Raw genomic sequence first — 13,171 nt, 5'->3', positions numbered from 1 at the left:
AGCTCACTAATTAGCTGCCAGGCAGGGCTCAACAGCCCTCTCCCGCTGCCATAAACTCTGCTTGCTTGATTGATTACGTTCGGGCTGCGTGGCATTTGTTCCCAGGGACAGGCTGCCACTGGGTATGGTGGGAAGGGACTGCCCTGGACAGGGCTGTGGGGCGGGACGGTCCTCTTTCTGGGCCAGCAGAGGTCGAAACCAGGTCTTGTCTGACCCATGGGAGGAGGTGGAGAGAGGGGCCAGAAGGCCTCCCCTCCCCCAAGCACACTCTCTCTGACACCGAGCCCCAGGTGACTTCCGGAGCTGGCTCCCCACAGGGCCGTGGCCGTGGCTGCGGGTCCCCAGGCCTGCTGGTCCTCTGAGCCATCAGGAAGGAAGGGCGGAGGTGACAGCCCATCCATCTCCCTGAGCCCAGTGCAAACACCAACCAACCGGGCCCAGGGCGAGGCGGGTGAGGCCCAGGGAGGGTGGCCCCAGGTCCCTCCCCGTGACGCTGGGTCCTGGCAGCACAGGGCCAAGGCCCCAGGACACCCCACCCCCTTTCAGTGGCTGCCTGTGGCCAGCAGAGCCCATGGGGGTCGTGCCCGAAGCTGGGAGATAGGCCCCTCCCCGCTCCTGTGGGTTCTCTCTGTGCGCGGCCACAGCCCAGGGGTCCAATTCTCCAGCCCCCTGACCCCCAAGAAAATGACCAACACTGGTTCCCAGCAGGCGCTTAGGCCCCCTGGGGATTGACTCTGGGAGGCAGAATCCTCAGCTCCCCCCTGAGCACAGAGAGCCAGGGCGCGGACAGCGGTTTATTGTGTAAAGTGGCCGATTGTACACAGCAGAGATTGTACTGACACAGGAGGGGTGAGGGAGGCCAGAGGCCAGAGCCTGGAGGCCGGAGGGGAGGCCGGAGGGGTGGCGTCCTGCCCCCCACAGGTCCTCCAGGCAGTGGGTGGGGGTGGGGAGGACTGAACAGCTGCCCCCTCCTTGTTCCCTTTGCCCCCATTACTGGACATAAGATGGGGCCAGGCTGTATCCACTGACCAGGAAGAATATAGCAGGATACCTCGACACCCCATGCCAAGCCCCTAAAATGCATGGGGTCCCCCAGCCTGGCTTTTGCAGCCAGCCAGCCAGCTCCCAGCCTCCTCAAGCCCCCAGGCCACACACCCTCCGCCCTCAGGCCCTGGCCGCGAGCCAGGCCGCACAGGTGGCTTCCAGTAGGAGGTAAGACACCTCACTGCCCAGGGGGCCCAAGAAACAGCCCACGGCTCCCTTTTAGGCAACGCAGAGGGCACAGGAGGCCTCAGTGAGCGGCAGGGAGCTGGGCGGGCACCAAGTCAGCTTAGAGACAGGCCTTGAAGGGGAGCAGAGGGAGGTGGGGCTCTGGCCAGGGAGACAGGATGCTCCAGGAGTGGGCGGGGGGAGTTCGGGGAAGGTCAGAGCCGATCCCCAACATCCCAGCCATAGGGGCCTCCGGGAGCTGCCACCCAGGGCTCCGTCACTCTGCCAGCCCCCCGCCCTGATCATAGTAAGTTAAAGCTCAGAACGGTCAGTGAGTCGAGGTGGGGGAGGAGGATGGGAGGACCGGGGCCCCCGACACTCTCCCGGCCCCTGTTCCTTGTAGATTTCCATCCTCACACCCGCTGGATCTCAAACAGCTTCACGTCAGTGTCATACCAGACAGGCGGGTCCACATTCCTGCGGAGGGAGTGGGCTGGCACTGGGCACTGGGAGGCCTCGCAGTGATACCGCCCAGACCCCTCCCGCCCCAATGCCCGTCCCAATGCCCACCCCATGCCCCACCCTGGACCCTGGGTACCCACCCTCAACCAGACAGGACCACCCCCGTTAACTGTCTTGACATTAACCATTAACCCCACTACGATGGGGGACCCAGTGCTGAGACCCCAATGAGCCCCACTGGGCAGACCCGCAGGGGGGGACGCCAGACCCACCCAGCCGGCAGCTGCCCCATCCTCCCGGCGCCCACCTCAGGTAGATGACGCCCCACATGTAGGTGCGGAACCACATGGCCGTGCCCGCGTTGGCCTGGTACTTCCGGATGAGGATGGGGTGGGGCACGGGCAGCAGCCCCACCAGGGTGCCATGCTGCAGGAACCGCAGGATCTCCGACTCGTCCGTCAGGCCCCTGCCAGGGATGGGGTGTCTCCAACACGCTCACGTGGGAAGCCCACCAGGCAGGTCAAGGGGAGCAGGGGGCTCACCCTGTCCCGCAGCCCCACCCTCACCCCCAGAGCCTCACTTGTCAATGCAGATCTTCTCCACCTGGGGCACCAGCACCTGCAGCAGCCGCATGATGGTCTGCAGCGGCAGCTTCGCCTTCCAGGAGAGGACCTGGGGGCGGGAGGGGACAGGGCTCCTGGGGCTGGGGAGCCTGACCCTGACCCTGACCCAGAACTGCAGGCGCCCCAAGGCCAGGCGTGTCCCAGGTCACACAGCCAGGCCTGGACGGGCCGCGCCCCTGAACAGTGACCGTCCTTCATGGTCAGCGTGAGCACCTACTACATGCTGACCCTGTCCCCTCGGACCCTCACAACGGCAGCTCACAGGAGTGTTTACACCCCCATCAGCGCCATGAGTGTGGCCTCAGGATGCACAGGGATGGGCAATCCAGGGGGGAGCTGGAAGCGCGACCCAGTAGGAAAATTAGTGCTGTGGGCAACGGAAGCTCCCCCCGAGGCAGAGGGAGGCAAGGACACCGGCCAGGAGGACTGGTCCCGAGTCGGAGACTTGGACACCTTCCCACCGAGGCTTTATTGAGCTGTGGCTAGTCCCAGGGCCCCTGACCCAGTCCCCACGTGGGTGCCACCAGCCCAAACCCTCACCCACTCCGACGTGGGGCTCCACTGCCCACTGGCTGACGCGCTGGACAGTCGCCGCTGCTCCCGCCACGTCTGACTGGGCTCCTGGTCCCAGGAAAGGGGTGGGAGTGAGGTGGGAGGCATGGGTACAGGGTGAGGGCAGAGGACAGAGGGCAGAGTAGCGGCCCCTCTTCCAGCCCATCCCACCGTTTGGAACCCGGGAGGGCAGTGGGATCTCCCCACTGGCCCGGGAGCATGGGGGACTCACTCCCACCTGAGGGCCAGCCCAGCCCCGCACCCTTTGCCCTGGGCCCTGGGCCCCGGGCCCTGCCCTACCCAGCCGAGCTGGTGACAGGTTTAGGGTAAAGGTCAGACGGTCTCAGATAAGGCTGATGGATGAGGAGTCTGAAGGCCAAGGGCTAAGCCCATGACCAATAAAAAAGGGAGGGTCTGGGAAAGCCCCCCCCCCCAGGGACTCAGCGGGGTGCCTGCCGCGCTGCTGCGGGTGACCCAGGCTGCCCAGGCCGGGCCCCACCTCTGAGGCCAGAGCCCCCTCGCCCACCTCCTCAGCTGGACTGCCGTCCGCAGAGCTCTCGGGGGGCACAGGCTCCAGGGACCGCAAGGTGCCATCCTCAGACACCTGGGACTTCTCCGTCAGCTTGTCAATGCCTGGGGGGCCAGGTGGGCGTGAGGACCCCTGCCCACTGCCCTCCCAGCAGCATCCCCACAGGGCCCCGCCCCCTCCCCTCGAGGCTCCCAGAGCCCACACCCAGGCGTAAGGTCCGTACCCCACTAAGGCAGTGCCCCTCTGGACTCCAGCATCTCTGCCCGCCCCGCCGCCTCAGCTGCCATCCACACCGATTCAGTTTCCCATGCCCTTTGCCAGAGATGGGGTGACACACCCCAAAGACCCTGTCCAGCCCCCACCCATGCCGGTGCCCACACCCTCCGCCACCCGCCAGCACCAGACCTGGGGTGGCCACCAGGCTGGTCTTGAGGGTGCCCGGCTCGGCGGGGGCGGCCGGGCGGGAGCCCTCCATGGAGGCGCCCTCCTGGGAGCTGGTGCGGGACAAGGGCTCGGGCGCTTTCCGGCGCCGCTGCAGGGCCTTGTGGATGGCGGGCGGGTCGGTGGGCAGGTTGGCCAGCTGGTGGAAGACGCTGCGCTTCCGGATGATGGCGTAGACCAGGTTGGAGTTGCCTGTGGGGAAGGAGCACCATCTCACAAGAGGAAACGGAGACTCAGAGAGGTTATGCCAAGGCCCTAATCTACACCAGGCAGCCCGGCACCTGTGACACCCATCCAGGTCCTGCCAGTCAGAACGTCCCTCTCCCCAGAGTAAGATGATCTGTCCGTGTGGCCATCTGTTTAGAGCCGCCCTCCCCCTCCATCCCAGCTGTGAACGCCACGGGGCAGGGAGCAATCTGCTTGGTTCTCCACCGCGTCCTCCGCACCCAGCACAGGGCTGGGTACACAGCAGGCGCTCAATAAATGCACGTTGGACAAACCGGGGGGGGGGCAGGGGACTGTTAACTCTTAGACAGGAAGGTATCCTCACCCACGGCCCACCCACCTCCTGCCCCCGAGGCCAGGGGGCAGGGGGGGCCTCACCGTCGAACTGGTACTGGATGATGTTGTTGAAGACCTCCAGCAGGAAGAAGACCAGGTGGTGGTTCTGGGCGGCCGAGAAGAGGAACCAGGTGGTGGAGAAGGCCTCCAGCAGGTGCAGCAGCTTATTGGCTGCCACCATGGACAGGCTCTTGAGGTAGGGGGACACTGCAGGAAGGGCTCCGCTTACCCCTGGGCCCCCCAGCCACCTGGGCACCTCCTGGGTCTGAGCAGGACAAGGTGCTCCTGCTCCCAAGCCCTCCCCGCCCCCCGCCTGCAAAGCCCCCGAAAAGCCAGGAAGAGGACACCCCCAGAGGCCCAGCCACCCTGGCCGTGACTTCTGCAGAGCCCCAGGGAGCAGTTTAGCTCCGCCCCTGTCCCTCCACCGTGTGGACAGCTGTCCTGTTTACAAAGCCACTCACACGCGCCCTCCCGCCCACTCCTCCCCACACCCCTGCGCGGGAGGCGGGACACAGACGAGACCATCCCCATTTTACAGATGGGGACACTGAGGCTCAGAGAGGTACGTAAACTTGCCGAAGTTCCCCAGCTGTAAAATGATTGGACAGGAATACAAACTAAGGACCGTAGGTCTTGCTAGCACATCAAAGTGATATTCTCCATAGAATTAAACACATATTTGTGGCATAGCCTGTGAGGGGGGCATCGGATGATAGAAAAGTCCTTGCATTTCTATCCAAGGGAGTGGCGGGCAAGTCAGCCTGTGGCCCAGCGCCACCTGGTGGTGAGCAGCGGGAAGGCGGGTTCCGGGGCCCCCTACCGTTCACCACGATGGTGAGCAGGCAATCGAAGAGGGGCTGCAGCCGCTGGTGCCCACTGGTGATGATCTTATGGAATACCTGTGCGGGGGAGCAGAAGGGCAGCCATGGGTGCCCTCTGCCTCCAAACTCAGCCCAGAGGACACCGCCCCCAGGCACCCAGGGGCCCACTCACCACAATGAGCAGGTCCGCATGGGTCCCCGTGAAGACCGGAATGTCCATGGGCACGCGCACTGAGTAGGGCTTATTCAGCCGCACCCCGAAGTTCCGCTCCCCGCTCAGGAGCAGCAAGATGAAGACACCAATGTGCATCAGGCCCACCCGAGCTGTGACAGGTGGCGTGGGAGGGGTCACCAACAGGGTGGGTAGGGGAGGAAGGGAGCCAAGGGGCGGGGACCATTCTGGGGGGGTCTGAGCTCCTGGGAGATGGACGGACTGGCCAGGCCACTCCTCTTCAAGGACCCCTCCCATACTGTGCCCCTCCCATCCTGTGCACACCCCTCCTTACACTGATCTGCTCGGGCATCGTTGAGGAAGTAGAGGATGGGGACCAGGATGTCCAGCACATCGCTGCTCTTCAGCACAAAGAAGAGGAATTTCTGGGGGGGCAGGGGACAGGCAGGCAGGGTCAGAGGGAGGGGCAGCTCCGCCCGCCCTTCCCCCTCCTGGGAGTCTCCCCATACACCGTGCCCATCCCTGGCCTGGCCGAGTAGCCGCTCCCCAGGAGGGCAGACGGCTGCCCGCAGGCGGGCCCTGCAGCCGGCCCACCTTGTTGAAGTCGCAGAGCTTCCAGAAGAGGACCAGCAGCTCCTGGTGGAACTGGATCTTCTTGGTGGAGTTGGGCAGGTAGGTCTGGAGCAGGGGGTTGGACAGCAGCCGGGCTATGCCCTTGAGGATGAACTGGAAGTCCTGGGAGGGAGAACAGGGGCCTGTCGAGTCCGGCTCCCTACAAAGGCCTCTCCCTCCCCCAGAGCCTGGCCCCACCCGAGAGCCCGAGGGGCCCAGATTCCGGCGTCGTCCATGGCTGTCCTGGGTGAGCCCCTCAGGAAGCCGAGTCCAAGGCTGGCCTGGAGGGGCCCTCCCTTCTGCCAAGAGGGGTCATTCACTGAGCACCTACTCCCCCCTGGGCTGGGCTGTGCTCTCGCTTAATCCTCACAAGGCCTGGGAACAGCTCCGGGCCCATGTTACAGCTGCAGAGGACAGGGCTTTGGGATCACATCAGACACAGGACCTTGGGTCTGCCTGGCCTTTAGGTCACTGCATTCCCCTCCCTTGACCTTTGAGAAACTTGCCATCACAGCCACCTCCTCCTGGAAGCCTTCCCAGTTACTCTCACCCGGTTGAGGCCATTGGCCCCTTTCTGCAAATTGAAACCCTCACAGTCCTACGGTCACTATTTCACTGCAGTGGCCAGAGACCATGGGGACTATGGTTCCTTTAGGTAGGGGTCAGGACTCCCCCAGCCCCATCTCACTGCGCCCCCAACCCCCTGCAAGGCCATGACCCTGTGTGGGGGGCATCGAAACCGCCCCGAGCAAGAGCAGCGCTAGACTCACCTCCTCGCGATGGATGCGGGACAGGTAGTTCACAAACAGGTTCTCGGGCCCTGGAGGCTGCTGAGGGTGGAGCTGGGGTGAACAGGTGCCCCCACCCTCTGCCCCGACCCCAGGCCTCGGCAGCTGGGCCCCCTCGACCCCCAGGCTCACCACAAGGTCCCCAGCTCAGCGAGGGGGGGTGCCACCTGGCCAGAGGCCCCGCCCTCCCTCTCCTGTTCTTACGTCGACGTCGTCCATGGCCGTGCCCGTGGTGGTGCCGTCCACGGTGGGGCTGGCACTGGAGGCGCTGTCGTGGTCCAAGGTGACGATGAGCACCTGGGCGGCCTCCTCCACCAGGGGCTCCCGGTAGTCGGAGAAGAGCAGGTGGTTGTAGGGGATCCCATAGCCCACAGGGTCATAGGCACACACGGTGTTGAGCAGGGAGGTGAAGAGGGGCAGGGCGTGTCTGCAGGGGGAGGAGCGAGGGGACTGCAGAGACCACCCCAGGCCCAGCCTCCTCCATCCCGACAGTCATCCCCTCCTCAACACGGCTTCAGTGCCCGCTCTGGGCAGGGCCAGGGGCCGGGAGCCGGGAGCGCGTCCCTTCCTGTAGAAGGAGCCCTCCTGGTCCTTCCTGCCTCTGGGGCCGGGACCCGCACTGGCTGGGCCGCGGCGGGAGGAATTTGCTCCCCAGAGTGGGCGGCCAGTCAGGCGGGGCTCTGGGTAGGAAACCATGTCCACGTCCCTCAGGCTCCTCGCGCCAGGGTGAAGCCTGGTCTATTTTTAATTATTATTATGTTTTATTTCAGAGAGGCAGGGAGAGGGGGAGATAGAAACATCAATGATGGGAGAGAATCACTGATCGGCCGCCTCCTGCACACCCCACACTGGGTATCGAGCCCCCAACCTGGGCATGTGCCCTGACCGGGAATTGAACTGGGACCTCCGGGTTCATAGGCCAAAGCTCAACCACTGAGCCGCGCCGGCCGGGCATGAAGCCTCTTCTTTTTTTAAATATATACTATTTTTTAGAGCCTCACAGCAAAACTGAAGAAGGCCCCGAGACGTGCCGCTCACCCCTGCCCCGCGTATGCAGCCTCCCCGCCTGGTGCCCCATCGAGGAGCCTGCACTGACGCATCGGAACCACCAAACCCATCGCTTCCATCAGGGTCCGTCTCGGTGCCGGACAGCCTCCAGGCCGGGGCCAGTGGATGATGCCTGCCCCTGGGGTTTTGAGGGGCAGGACCCTCCCTCGGGGCTCCGAGAGGGGCTGCTGGCCCACGGGAGGTGAGCCTCCCCTCAGGAAGCCGGGCACAGGCTCAGTCACCCAGTTCCCAGGCCCCAGGTGACGCCATTCAGAGATCCGTTTTATGTCAGGGTTCAAGCTCCTCATCTTACAGAGGAGACCCGGAGAGGTTAAGCGAGTGGCAGGCGCGGCCGTCTGCCTGATGAGGCTGCGGAGGAAGAAGACTGGCCAGCCCTGCGCTGTGGCTGGTGGAAGAGTCCCCTGGGCTCCCTTCTGGGGGGAGGGGGGGGTGGGCAGGAGGCCAGGAAAATCTGAAGGAGGAGGCGTGCCACGTGGGCACCAGAGTCTGGGAGTGAGGGGATGAACCAGGACCCTTGGGGACACAAACTCGGGTGCTGCCAGCACAGCCCTGGGCACAGTGGGAGCTGCACAGCCGAACGGCCTGTATCTGCTCCAAATGCTCGGTCCGCCACGTGACACCTCTGTACTCAGATGAGCCCCCATGGCCCGCGAGCGAGCGCCCCCCTCGGGCCGGGCTTCCCCATCCTTCAGGGTATATTCATGATGCCCCCTCCTCACCCATTGTCCAAATTGTGCTGATCCCTCCGCCATAAATAAATAAGTAAATAAATGGCACTGCCCAATAAAAGCCACATGTAGCTCCTAGGAGCTTAAAACGTGGCTGGTCCGAATTGGGAGGTGCTGTAAGTGTGAACTACACACCTGATCCTGAAAACTCAGCATGAGAAGGGCATGTTACACACCTCAATCACTGTGGATATTGATGACATGGGACATGCTAATATCTTGGCTAGGTTAGGTTAACTCAAACATACTATTAAAATTAACTTCACCTGTTTCGTGTTTACTTTTCAATGTTGCTGGTAGAAATGTTTAAATTGCATGTGTGGCCCTAACCGGTTTGGCTCAGTGGATAGTGTGTCAGCCTGCGGACTGCAGGGTCCCAGGTTAAATTCCGGTCAAGGGCATGTACCTTGGTTGTGGGCACATCCCCAGTAGGGGGTGTGCAGGAGGCAGCTGATCGATGTTTCTCTCTCATCGATGTTTCTAACTCTCTATCCCTCTCCCTTCCTCTCTGTAAAAAACCAATAACATATATTTTAAAAATTAAAAAATAAATTGCATGTGTGGCTCGCATAGTAACTAGATGGAGGATCCAGGCACCTGTCACCCAGGGACCCCAGTGGGACATTGGACAGCACGGGCACAGGTGTGGCTGTTACGTTACATATCATCACCACCAGGGGGCAGCACCTCCCGTCAAATAAGACTCCTAGGGCCGGAGCGAGGCCTCGGCTCCTCAGCTCTGCTGCCTGGAACAGGAGGAAGAGAAGGAAAGGAAGGCAGGCGGCCCTCACCTGTTCTCCGTGGAACAGAAGAACTGCACCCACGGGTTGGTGCTGCCACTGTCCGGAGCTGGAGGCAGGTACATGGCCTCAGAGAAGCACGTCAGCAGCAGCTTCAGCAGCTCAGTCCTTGGGGGGGGGGTGCAGTTCTGGGGATCCCGGTTCTCCTCTGGGAGGCTGCCCACCCTGCCCAGCCCAGCCCCAGCTCAAGTCCATGAAGAGAAATGGCCCATTTTCTCCCCCTGAGGCTGCGGCTGGGTCATGCATGGGCAGCGTCCCTTTGCGAGGCCACGGCTGGTTCCCTCCCCGAGCCGTGCAGGGGCCAGGCCTGGGGTCCAAGAAAGCTCACCGGTTCATGTCGTGGATATAGTTGGGCTGGGGCGAGTGAGCGAAGCCCACGCCCGCCTCCCAGATGTATTCACAACTGTCCAGGGAGTGCATGTCCTCCGCCAAGTCCTGGGGACAGGGTCGGGGAGCGATCGGGCTGGGGGTGGCCAACCTAAGCACCCCCGTCCCTCATGTCATCCCAAAGACAGATTCTCAAACGCCCCAGCGCTAACGCACAGGGAAGAAATCATGTTCTCAGCCTCTTGGAGGCTCACTCCCTCCAGTCTGGCTCTTTCACTTGCTCAGTCCAGTTTGAGATGCAGAGAGATAGGGAGGGAGGGGAATGGAATTGGGTGTGTCTGGTGGTGGGTGGGGATGGGGGGCAGAAAGCACTCAAGGTCAAGTCCATGGGCCGATGGAAAGTGAAAGGGCCAGACCTCCTGTGCCCAAGCCCCACACCCCGCCCACCGCCCAGGCAAAGACAATGGGAGCCTGTGCCCAGCTCCCGGATGCAAGGGGCATGGCCGGGCACCAGGTGGCTCCACTCCAGCTGTGCCAGCCACCGCCCCCTCCCTGGGACCATGCAGCCCTGTCCCCGAAGCGCCCTGCCCTAGAACTTCACTCAGCCCCAACCCAGAGCCAGAGCCCTCCCAGCCCAGGGGGTCGGGAGTGGGGGGGATCGGCTCTCACCACAGTGCTCCTCCGGTGGCTCTGGACGGTAAAATCTGGGCAGAAGAGCAAGTCGGCAATGGCCAGGAGTAGGGACTCGGCCAGGGGCCGGGCATTCTCGTCATCGTCTTCTCCCTGCTCAGGACACAGCGCCCAGGGCCACCTCAGTGGGAGCTGGCCAAGGAGAGGCGGCCCCAGGACTTGGGGGAAGGGAGCAGGATGGGATCTGGGCCCAGGCGTCACTGGGACAGAACCAGAGCAGACTGGGGCAGTGAGGGACCCTCCCGCTGACAGGAGGGGCCAGGCCACGCATGTCCCCTAGGCTCTGTGTCCCCTCAGCCCTACAGGTGCCTGGAGATAAACCCAGGCAGAGGGAAGATGGGAGACAGGGAGAGGCCCAGCTGCCCTGCGCCCAGCTGTGCCCAGCTGTATGGGCAGAGACCTGTGGGAGAGGAACTGAGGCTCAGGGAGAAGGAATCGAGCCCCACTCTCCCTCCTGCACTCCCCCAAGCCCGGGAAGGCCTGAAGGAGGGTGAGGAGCCCTGGTTCTTGCCCTGGAGCAGGTTCCCGCCTTGCCACAGCTCCACTGCCCACCCAGCCCCGCCCACCCAGGCGCTGCCCGGCACAGACCTCTCCTCGCCCTGCCCCGGGCACCGTGGACCAGAAGAAGCCCCTCCAGTCCGGGTCCTCAAAGATGTAGGGCAGCACGCGCGTGAGGAGCCGGCTGCAGTTCAGGACAATCTGCTTCTCCTTCTCTGAATGGCAGCCGCTCTCGGCTCCCTGCACCAGCTTCTCCACAGCCTGTGGGGTGGCAGAGGGGCACGCTGGGAGGGTGGGAGTGGGGCCCTGCACATGGCTCAGATGGGCACCCCAGGCTCAGAGGGGGAGGCCCAACCCCACAGGGCCACCCTCCAGATAGGGTCGGCCAGCCCAGGCGGACGGGACATGGGCCAGCCCACCACTCATTGGCTGAGATCTTGCTACGCGAGCCCCGACCTGAGCCTCAGTTTCCTTATCTGTAAAATGGCGACACCAACAGCGGCAACCGCACAGGGCGAGCTAACTGAGCTGACCCGTGGGAAGTGCTCAGCACGTCCTGGCCCGGTCACTTCCCCATGATGACTTCCCCAGCACCCAGAGCCCGCCAGACCTCTCGGACCACAGGGCTGGGCCAGCCTCAGTTTCCCCAAGCGGGTGGTGAATGGCCCAGCCAGGTGCCCTCACCTTGTAGCACAGAGTGGCCAGGTTGGAGGGGGACTCCTCCCGCACGGCCCGGATCTCCGCCGCCGGCACCAGCGCAAAGACATCCTGCACCGAGGTGGCCGTGTCCGCCCAGAACTGGTCCCAAAAGGCGTCATCGGTGGCTTCCACGGGCTGTGGGGGAACCCAGTGTCCACAGTTGCACAATCCTTTGCCAAAGAGTCCATAGTTTGCCCAACATGTAGCCAAGGATACCCCCAAGAGGTAAGCCATGGCCCCCCTACTCCACTCGTGCTGGTGCCCAGGAGCCTCCCACGTGGCCACCATGAGTCCCAGCCCGCACAGGCAGGCTGGGGCACTTGGCACAGGTGGTCAGGGGTCAGCTGGGCATTGAGTCCAGCAGCCGAAGCCTCACCGGCTCTGAGGGACTGTGTGACCATCCATCCACCTCTCTGGAGACCTTCTCCAACCCCACTGCCTGCAGGACTGAGCCCAGACCTCAGCCAGCCAGTCAGCTCAGACCTTACCTGAACACACCTACTCGCTGCACACCTGCGTACACACGTGTGCACACACACGCATACGCATGCACACACACCTGTATTTGCTGTCCCTCCAACACAGCCATGCCATCTTTTCTCCGAGCCTTCGCTCAGACTGCCCCCTCTTCCCGGCATGCCCACCCCTCCCGACACATTCCAAAGTCCCACCAGCCCTATTGAGGCAATGTGCCTTAAACACATGTATGCCTTTTGGATTATACAGGCAATCCATGTGAATGGTAATATTCCGGAAATATTTCCCAAGGAAATAGTTACGCGTGTACGAGGATGCCAACTGAAGGGTTATTGTTGACAACAGTAAAAAGTTGGGCTCAATTTAAATAACCAACAATGGGGGAGTGCTTTCAAAAGTGAAGGCACATTCAAACAAAGGGATATTATGCAGCCATCAGAATCACGTTTTCAACGAATATTAATGAATATTCACCGTGTCAGGGTGGGTGAAAAAAGGATTATAAAACGATCACAGTTTTGTGTTGAATTGTATAGTAACAAAAGCCTACACAAAAGTGACATGTTAGCAGCAAGGATCTCTCTGGGTGGTTTTGTTTCTTCGTTATGCTTTTCTGGAAGCGCAGGACTATTACCCTTTTCTTCCCTTTGAATGTTCCTCTGCGGAGGGCCAGGCTACCAGGCTCTCTTACTTTCTGAAGAGTGCTTCCTGCAAGAGACCATCCCCCTCGCCCCATTGCCCACGGCTCTCCCTTCTCTGCAAGGGCTGTCCAAGGGCCCGGCTAGCACCCTGGATCCACACATAGTGCTACGCATTACCCTTCTATCAAGAAAAAGAAATCTCTTGTTAAAAAAAAAATTCTAAAACTAAAAATGGAACTCTCATTTGACCCAGTGATCCCACTGCTAGGAATATATCCCAAGAAACTAGAAACACCAGTCAGAAAGGATATATGCACCCCTATGTTCACAGCAGCACAATTCACCATAGCTGAGATTTGGAAACAACCTAAGTGCCCATCAACAGATGAGTGGATTAAAAAAACTGTGGTACATCTACACAATGGAATACTATGCTGCTGTAAAAAAGAAAGAACTCTTACCCAAATATTTGA

At 61.8% G+C, this 13,171-nt stretch overlaps 1 protein-coding gene across 2 annotated transcripts in view; it reads right to left on the bottom strand.

Annotated features, from left to right (window-relative positions):
• Positions 1-774: 774 nt before the first annotated feature.
• Positions 775-13,171, bottom strand: part of HID1 (HID1 domain containing) — a 17,314-nt gene continuing 4,917 nt past the window's right edge. Inside the window, exons 2-19 of one of the 2 annotated variants that reach the window (XM_006757987.2) lie at positions 11,566-11,715; positions 10,972-11,142; positions 10,363-10,476; positions 9,695-9,801; positions 9,358-9,474; positions 6,975-7,197; positions 6,753-6,809; positions 5,965-6,105; positions 5,705-5,795; positions 5,371-5,522; positions 5,198-5,276; positions 4,420-4,584; positions 3,781-4,008; positions 3,373-3,479; positions 2,835-2,915; positions 2,252-2,343; positions 1,979-2,137; positions 775-1,686 (exon numbers count right to left, since the gene is read on the bottom strand). In XM_006757987.2, coding sequence (XP_006758050.1) covers positions 1,623-1,686; positions 1,979-2,137; positions 2,252-2,343; positions 2,835-2,915; positions 3,373-3,479; positions 3,781-4,008; positions 4,420-4,584; positions 5,198-5,276; positions 5,371-5,522; positions 5,705-5,795; positions 5,965-6,105; positions 6,753-6,809; positions 6,975-7,197; positions 9,358-9,474; positions 9,695-9,801; positions 10,363-10,476; positions 10,972-11,142; positions 11,566-11,715 — 2,298 coding nt within the window. In that variant the 3' untranslated portion in view covers positions 775-1,622. Of the gene's footprint in view, positions 1,687-1,978; positions 2,138-2,251; positions 2,344-2,834; positions 2,916-3,372; positions 3,480-3,780; positions 4,009-4,419; positions 4,585-5,197; positions 5,277-5,370; positions 5,523-5,704; positions 5,796-5,964; positions 6,106-6,752; positions 6,813-6,974; positions 7,198-9,357; positions 9,475-9,694; positions 9,802-10,362; positions 10,477-10,971; positions 11,143-11,565; positions 11,716-13,171 lie in introns of both variants that reach the window. The other variant, XM_006757986.2, reaches the window with a different exon arrangement.

Source organism: Myotis davidii, unplaced genomic scaffold (genome assembly GCF_000327345.1).
Source record: "Myotis davidii unplaced genomic scaffold, ASM32734v1 scaffold1655, whole genome shotgun sequence".
Classification (NCBI taxonomy): domain Eukaryota; kingdom Metazoa; phylum Chordata; class Mammalia; order Chiroptera; family Vespertilionidae; genus Myotis; species Myotis davidii.
The sequence above is the reverse complement of the archived record's forward strand: the minus strand, read 5'-3'. Positions and strand labels throughout refer to the sequence as shown.